Below are 8683 nucleotides of genomic sequence, written 5' to 3' on the forward strand. Positions count from 1 at the left end.
CTGAGATTGGGGCCAGGAGCAGGGGAGGGTTTGGGGCCAATGGGCAACGTTGGGGCGAACGGGGGAGGTTTGGGGCCGAGGGTGAGGATGGGCTCAGGGAGGGTTGGGGGAAGGCTCTGGGGACAGCTGGGGACAGCTGGGGACACGGGGACAGGGACGGGGCCGAAACCCCAAACACCGACAGAACCAGCCCAAAAACCAGCGCCATGGGCGGCACTCCGACCACCACCAGCATCTGTGGCACAGAAATAGGATCCGGAAAGCGCCGCAACGGCCGAGATCGGGGGACAGCGGGGGAGGCTCGGGTCAGCGGCGGCAGCCAGGAGCCCAAAGTGGAGATTTGGGGCAAAATCCGGCGAGTTTCGGTGCCAAACCGGTTGGGTTTCGGGACAGAACCAGGTGGGGTTTTTGGGCCTGTGCTCGGCATCAGGTTTCGGGGTGGTTCTGGGGAAATGCTGCAAGGCTGACGGAAAGGCCACGATGTGGGGAGAATGGTCAAAAATGGGGGGAAAGTCAAGAGTTGGGGCAGCAGGGGCTGAGTTTGGGGGGAAATGGTGAAGATTTGAGGACAAAGGCCGGGATTTCGGAAAGGATCAGAAAATTCTGGGACATTTGAGAACAGTCTTGGGCTTGGGACCACGACCAAAGTCAACACCATAGCCAAAAGCAGCAGCACCACAACCACTGCTGTAACATTTGGCGCAGAAATAGGATCCGGAATCCTCGTCCTTGAGGCCGCTCATGGCCAGCGCCACCGAGCTCTGCCCGTTGTCCAGGGAGATCGTGAACCGGCCCTTGACCGACGGCGCGTACCAGGTGCTGCCACCGCTGCTGATCGCTGCAATAGATTCCAGCGCCTGCCCGGGTCTCTGGCGCACCCAGCCCATCCCAAAACTCCCGAAACTGAACCCGGAGGCGCGGCAGAGGAGGCGCAGGGACCCCCCGGGGGGCTGGAGGTCGCCCCCGGACTCCAGCAGGGTCACGGCCGCCCGGAGCCCTGCGGGACAAAGGGGAGATGGGGATGAGGCGCCGCGCCCGGGCGTGGCCCGCGCCGGGCGTGGCCGGAGCCGGAGGTGGGCGGGACCCACCTGGGAGGGCCACAGGAGCAGCAGGAGGAGGAGGAGGAGGATGGGGAGGGGCCAGGTCACAATTTGGGGCCAGAGTCAGGATTTGGGGCGATGTTTGGGCTTTTCCCTTTCTCCCATCTCCCCTTTGTCCCGCAGGGCTCCGGGCGGCCGTGACCCTGCTGGAGTCCGGGGGCGACCTCCAGCCCCCCGGGGGGTCCCTGCGCCTCCTCTGCCGCGCCTCCGGGTTCAATTTTGGGAATTTTGGAATGTGCTGGGTTCGACAGAGGCCCGGGCAGGGGCTGGAATGGCTCGCGGGGATCCACCCGAGTGGCAGCACCGCCTACGCGCCGTCGGTGCGGGGCCGGTTCACGATCTCCAGGGACAACGGGCAGAGCTCGGTGACGCTGGCCATGAGCGGCCTCAAGGACGAGGATTCCGGATCCTATTTCTGCGCCAAGGGTGCCTATAATCACGCTGGTGATAATGATGCTGTTTTGGCGCCGCCCCCATCGCCGCGTCCCCACCCGTGCCCAAACCCCAGTCCCTTCCCCCAAGCCCTGGCCCCTGACCCCGTTCCTGACCCTTTGTCCCAGCCCTGGCCGGGCTCTGCCCCAAATGTCACCTCTGCGCCGCGCTCGGGGCCCTCGTTCCCCAAATATTTTTGAATTGCCCAAGATTTGGGCCCGCGGATGAGGTGAGGGGTCAAGAATCCGAATTTTGGGCCAAACGTCCCGACGTGAGGCTGGGGGTGCCGGTTAGGGCCGGTGGACGTGACTTGGTGCCAGCAGCGGAAATTTGGGGCCGAAGTGGACAAGGGGCTGGAGGGACACGGCTGAGCTCAGGGTGAAACCGGCCCGGGTTTGGGGCCCGGAGCTGAGATTTGGGGCCGAGGCTGGGCCAGGGCGGGACACGGGGTCAGCCGTGGGGTCAGGGGCTGCAGGGAAGGCTCCGGGGCCCGGGGACACGGGGGGACGCAGCCACGGAGGTGGGGACAGAAGAACCCCGAGCACGGCAACGACCAGGATCACCGGCAGCATTCCAACCAGGAAAAGCATTTTTGGCACAGAGATCGGTGTTGGATTCCTCGTCCTTGGGGTTGTTCAAAGCCGGCTCGGCCAATCCGGGGCCAGGGAGCTGCGGGAGATTCGGGCCGAACGCTCAAAATCCCGGAGAAACCGGAGAGTTGGGGCAACAGTGGCGGGGTTCGGGTGGAAATGGCCAAGATTCGAGGCCGGATGTTGGGATTCGGGGAAGCATCAGAGAATTGTGGCGCATTTGGGTTCCCATGGTGGGGGCTTCGGTCCACGGCCAGAGCGGCAACAAAAGCAGCAGCAGCAGCGGCGGCAGCACCGGTACAGCCACCGCCAAAACACCGGGAGCAGAAACGGGATCCGGAATCCTCGTCCTTGAGCTCTGCCCGTTGTCCCGGGAGATCGTGAACCGGCCCCGCGCCGACGGCGCGTATCTGGTGTCACCACCATTGCTGTAGATACCCGCGACCCATTCCAGAGCCTGCCCTGGCTTCTGGCGCATCCAGCCCATCCCAAAATTCCCGAAAGTGAACCCGGAGGCGCGGCAGAGGAGGCGCAGGGACCCCCCGGGGGGCTGGAGGTCGCCCCCGGACTCCAGCAGGGTCACGGCCGCCCGGAGCCCTGCGGGACAAAGGGGAGATGGGAAAAAGGGAAAAGCCCAAAAATCGCCCCAAATCCTGACTCTGGCCCCAAATTGTGACCTGGCCCCTCCCCATCCTCCTCCTCCTCCTCCCGCTGCTCCTGTGGCCCTCCCAGGTGGGTCCCGCCCACCTCCGGCTCCGGCCACGCCCGGCGCGGGCCACGCCTCATCCGCCACTCACCGTGCCGCCTTTGGCGCTCATTAACCTTTGATTAGCAGCGCTAATTAACCCCTCAGGGGGCCCCGCAGGTGCCGCGTTTGGCGCTCATTACCAGCCCTAATTAACCTTTAATTAGCAGCGCTAATTAACCCCTAACCAGCCCCGGCAGGTGCCGCGTTTGGCGCTCATTACCAGCCCTAATGAACCCTTCATTAGCAGCGCTAATTAACCCCTAACCAGCCCCGGCAGGTGCCGCGTTTAGCGCTCATTACCAGCCCTAATTAACCTTTAATTAGCAGCGCTAATTAACCCCTCAGGGGGCCCGCAGGTGCCGCGTTTGGCGCTCATTACCAGCCCTAATTAACCCTTCATTAGCAGCGCTAATTAACCCCTCAGGGGGCCCGGCAGGTGCCGCGTTTAGCGCTCATTACCAGCGCTAATTAACCTTTAATTAGCAGCGCTAATTAACCCCTCAGTGGGCCCGCAGGTGCCGCCTTTAGCGCTCATTACCAGCCCTAATTAACCTTTAATTAGCAGCGCTAATTAACCCCTCAGGGCGCTCGCAGGTGCCGAAAGCCGCAGGTGCTGCGGGAGCCCCGAGAGCGAAAGCGGGGCCGGAACTGGGCCCGGATCCGGGGCTTGGGGGATTTTTATTTGTTTATTTCTATTTCCATATTTTTATTTTTATTTTTAGTTGTCATTTATTTCAAGATTAATTTTAGTTTTAATATTATTTCATTGAAATTGGAATTTATTTTTATTTTTAATTTTTTTTTTAAATTTTTTCTTCTGATTGTGATTTTGAGTTTGATTTTGATTTTCATTCTCATTTTGATTTTAGTTTATTTTAATTTTAATTTTAATTTTAATTTTAATTTTATTTCAAATTTTATTTCAACTTTTAATTTTATTTCAATTTTTAATTTTATTTGTTTTTTATTTTATTTTAATTTTTAATTTTAATTTTAATTTTAATTTTAATTTTAAATTTTATTTTTAATTTCATTTCAATATTTAATTGTATTTCAATCTTCATTTTTAATTTTAATTTTAATTTTAATTTTAATTTTATTTTATTTTTAATTTGGTTTTAATTTTAATTTTATTTAATTTTATTATAAATTTAATTTAATGTTAATGTTAATGTTAATGTTAATGTTGATTTTATTTGAACAATTTTAATTTTCAATGTTTATTTTCATGGAACCACATCCTGCCTGGGATTTCATTGCTCTGATGATTGGCTGCGGGGGCGGAGCCGAGGAGGAAAGGGCGGGGCCTGGGCGGAAAGGGCGGAGCCGGGGCAGAAAGGGCGGAGTCTGGGCTGAAAGGGCGGGGCCAAGGCGGAAAGGGCGGAGCCGGGGCGGAAAGGGCGGAGCCTGGGCTGAAAGGGCGGAGCCTGGGCGGAAAGGGCGGGGCCAAGGCGGAAAGGGCGGAGCCTGGGCTGAAAGGGCGGAGCCGGGGCAGAAAGGGCGGAGCCTGGGCGGAAAGGGCGGGGCCAAGGCGGAAAGGGCGGAGCCTGACCAGAAAGGGCGGAGCCGGGGCAGAAAGGGCGGAGCCTGGGCGGAAAGGGCGGGGCCAAGGCGGAAAGGGCGGAGCCTGACCAGAAAGGGCGGAGCCAGGGCGGGGACCCCGCAGGCGAAATTCCCAATCGCCGGCTCCCCGTCCTTCACTTCGGAATTTGTAATTTACTTTAATTGCTATTCTTTGATTTTTGATTTTTAATTTTCAATTTTTATTATTCATTTTTAATTTCCAATTCTGTGTTTATTGCTATTCTTTGATTTTTGATTTTTAATTTTCAATTTTTTATTATTTAGATTTGATTTCCAATTCTGTGTTTATTGCTATTCTTTGATTTTTGATTTTTAATTTTCAATTTTTTATTATTTAGATTTGATTTCCAATTCTGTGTTTATTGCTATTCTTTGATTTTTGATTTTTAATTTTCAATTTTTTATTATTCATTTTTAATTTCCAATTCTGTGTTTATTGCTATTCTTTGATTTTTGATTTTTAATTTTCAATTTTTTATTATTCATTTTTAATTTCCAATTCTGTGTTTATTGCTATTCTTTGATTTTTGATTTTTAATTTTCAATTTTTTATTATTCATTTTTAATTTCCAATTCTGTGTTTATTGCTATTCTTTGATTTTTGATTTTTAATTTTCAATTTTTTATTATTCATTTTTAATTTCCAATTCTGTGTTTATTGCTATTCTTTGATTTTTGATTTTTAATTTTCAATTTTTTATTATTCATTTTTAATTTCCAATTCTGTGTTTATTGCTATTCTTTGATTTTTGATTTTTAATTTTCAATTTTTTATTATTCATTTTTAATTTCCAATTCTGTGTTTATTGCTATTCTTTGATTTTTGATTTTTAATTTTCAATTTTTTATTATTCATTTTTAATTTCCAATTCTGTGTTTATTGCTATTCTTTGATTTTTGATTTTTAATTTTCAATTTTTTATTATTCATTTTTAATTTCCAATTCTGTGTTTATTGCTATTCTTTGATTTTTGATTTTTAATTTTCAATTTTTTATTATTTAGATTTGATTTCCAATTCTGTGTTTATTGCTATTCTTTGATTTTTGATTTTTAAATTTCAATGTTTTATTATTTAGATTTGATTTCCAATTCATTTTTAATGCTATTCTTTGATTTGTAATTTTAATTTCTAATTTTTCATTATTTAATTTGTAATTTCCAATTTGTAATTTCCAATTCTGTGTCTATTAATATTCTTTGATTTTTAATTTTAATTTTCAAATTTTTATTATTTAATTTTTAATTTCCAATTTTTAATTTCCAATTAATTTTTATTGTTATTCTTTGATTTTTAAATTTAATTTTTAATTTTTCATTATTTAATTTGTAATCTCCAAATTGTAATTTCCAATTCTGTGTTTATTGTTATTTTTTGATTTTTAATTTTAATTTCCAATTCTTTATTATTTAATTTTGAATTTCCAACTTTTTATTATTTAATTTTTAATTTCCAATTTGTAATTTCCAATTCTGTGTTTATTGTTCTTCTTTGATTTTTAATTTTTAATTTCCAATTTTTTATTATTTTATTTTTAATTTTCAATTTGTAATTTCCAGTTTTTAATCTCCAATTCATTTTTATTGTTCTTCTTTGATTTTTAATTTTTTATTATTTGATTTTTACTTTTCAATTTCTAATGTCCAATTTTAAGTTTATTGCTATTCTTTGATTTTTAATTTTAAATTTCCAATTTTTATTTTTCAATTTTTAATTTCCAATTTTATTTTTATTGTTCTTCTTTGATTTTTAATTTTAATTTCCAATTTTTTATTATTTGATTTTTACTTTTCAATTTGTAATGTCCAGTTTTCAGTTTATTGCGATTCTTCGATTTTTAATTTTCAATTTCCAATTTTTATTTTTTAATTTTTAATTTCCAATTTTATTTTTATTGTTATTCTTTGATTTTTAATTTTTAATTTTCAACTCCAATTATTTCAATTTTTAATTTCCAATTTTAAATTTTTATTTTTATTTTCATTGTTATTCTTAGATTTTTATTTTTAGTTTTCAATTTCAAATTTTTAATTAATTTTTAATTTTCAATTTTATTTTAATTGTGCTTTTTAATTTGTAATTTTTAATTTTTAATTTTCAATTTTCAATTTTCAATTCTATTTTTATTTTTAATTTTCATTTTTATCTTTAATTTTCAATTTTTTAATTTTTCTTTTTTTATTTTTCTTTTATTTTTTATAATATCTTTATTTTTATTTTGATTTGAAATTTTATTCTTATCTTTAACTTGGTTTGAGATTTTGCTTTTATTTTTATTTATAAAATTCTCTTTATTTTTATCTTTATTCTGAATTTTAATTTTATTTTGATTTTCATTTTGATTTTAATTAAATTGTACTCATAATTTTAATTTTCGAATTTAAATTTTGATTTTATTTTTGTTTTATCTTACTTTAGTTGCAACTTTGATTTTTATTATTACTTTTATTGAAATTTTTATTTTTATTTTCAGTTTCTTTAATCCTAGTTTTAATTTGAATTACAATTTAAATTTTAATTACAATTTTAATTTTCATGTTATTTTGATTTTGATTTCAATTTATTTACATTTACTTTTAAATCAAATTTCTAAATTTAAAATTTTAATTTTAAAACTTTAATTTTATCTTATTTTTATTTTTTAATGGCAATTTCAGTTTTAATTTTAATGTAAACTTGATTTCGATCTTCATTTCGATTTATTTAATTATATTCATCCATCGAATTTCGAATTTTCAATTTTAAATTTCGATTTTAACTTTATCCTATTTGTATTTTTAATTGTAACTTTATTTTCATTTTATTGTATCTCATTTGAATTGAAATTCGATTCGATGTTGAATTTGAATTAGTTTGATTTAATTTTAATTTACAGTTATTTCAATTTCAGTTTTGCGGCGCCGTTGATTTCATTATTTCCGTTGAATTTCTATTTTTGCGTTACATTCCATTTCGATATTAACTTCTACTCTGTGAACCGAAATTTGAACTGACGCCCGTTCGGATTCTATTTTTATTTCCTGTAAATGAATTTTTAAATTTTAAATCGTAAAGTTTAATTTCACCTCATTTTCTGTGACTTTATTTCCATTTTAATTTTGAAATCTTCATTTGATCTCATTTTCCTTTCAGTTTTTGGATTTTGGATTTTGAATTTTAATTTTCCCTTGTCTTTATTTCAATACTTATTGTCATGCTATTTTTTTAATTTAAACTTTTAATATTTAATTTTTAAATTTTATCCTAGGATTATTTAATTTCATTTATTTTATCCCATATTGAACTTTTAATTTTAATTTTTAATTTCTAAATTTTAATTTTATCTTATTTTTATTTAATTTTATTTATCTTTATCCTTAATTTTAATTTTTAATTTTAATTTTTAATTTTTAAATTTTAATCTCATTTTTATTAAATTTTATTTAAATCTATTCTTAATTTTAATTTTAATTTTGCTTTTTAATTTTTAAATTTGAATTTGAATTTTTTAATTTTATTTTTATCATTTTTTAATTTAGAATTTTATTTTTAATTTTAATTTTTAATTGTTAGTTTTACTATTCAAATTTTAAATTAAATTTTAAAGTTTTAACTTCTTTTATTTTTATTTCAATTTCAATTTTTATTTTCACATTTATATTTAATTTTTATTTTTATTTTTAATTATCAATTTCATATCTTTATGTCAGATTTTTATTTCATTTCTAATATTTTTAAATTTTAATTTTTACTCTGCAATTTTTAATTGTAATTTTATTTTAAATTTTATTTTCTATTTGAATATCAATTTTATTTTTTAATTTAAATCTCATTTGATTTGCGATTTGAAGTAGAAACTATTTTAATTTTTGATATTTTTACTGGAAAATTGAAGTTTTATTTCATTTTATTTTTAATTTGAATTTTATTCGCAATTTTATATTTAAGGTTAAATTTAATTTTTTTCTTAAGTTTTGATTTTTAAAAAGTTTTTTAAATTTAATTTTAATTTTGTTGTTAAATTTAATTTTACTTTTACTTAAATTTAATTTGAATTAATTTTTGGCTTTACTTTATTTTAAGGTTTATTTTTTAATTTTTAAATTTTATTGGAATTTTCATGTTTATTTTTACATCTCATTTTAACTTTTAATTGTTTAAACCTTTGATCTTATGCTTATTTCAATTTAATTTTGAATTTTAGCTTTTATTGCAATTTTGCCTTTAATTTCAACTTTTATTTAATTTCT

The 8683-nt window shown here is 37.7% G+C and overlaps 1 gene segment (V, D, J or C); it reads left to right on the top strand.

Moving 5' to 3' along the window:
* The first annotated feature begins 1015 nt into the window (after positions 1-1015).
* LOC137467842 (Ig heavy chain V region 914-like) lies at positions 1016-1903 on the top strand. The segment is given in 3 exon segments: positions 1016-1073; positions 1224-1544; positions 1827-1903. Coding segments are annotated over 3 exon segments (456 nt in total).
* The last annotated feature ends 6780 nt before the right edge of the window (positions 1904-8683 follow it).

Source organism: Anomalospiza imberbis, unplaced genomic scaffold, assembly GCF_031753505.1.
Source record: "Anomalospiza imberbis isolate Cuckoo-Finch-1a 21T00152 unplaced genomic scaffold, ASM3175350v1 scaffold_82, whole genome shotgun sequence".
Taxonomy (NCBI): Eukaryota; Metazoa; Chordata; class Aves; order Passeriformes; family Viduidae; genus Anomalospiza; species Anomalospiza imberbis.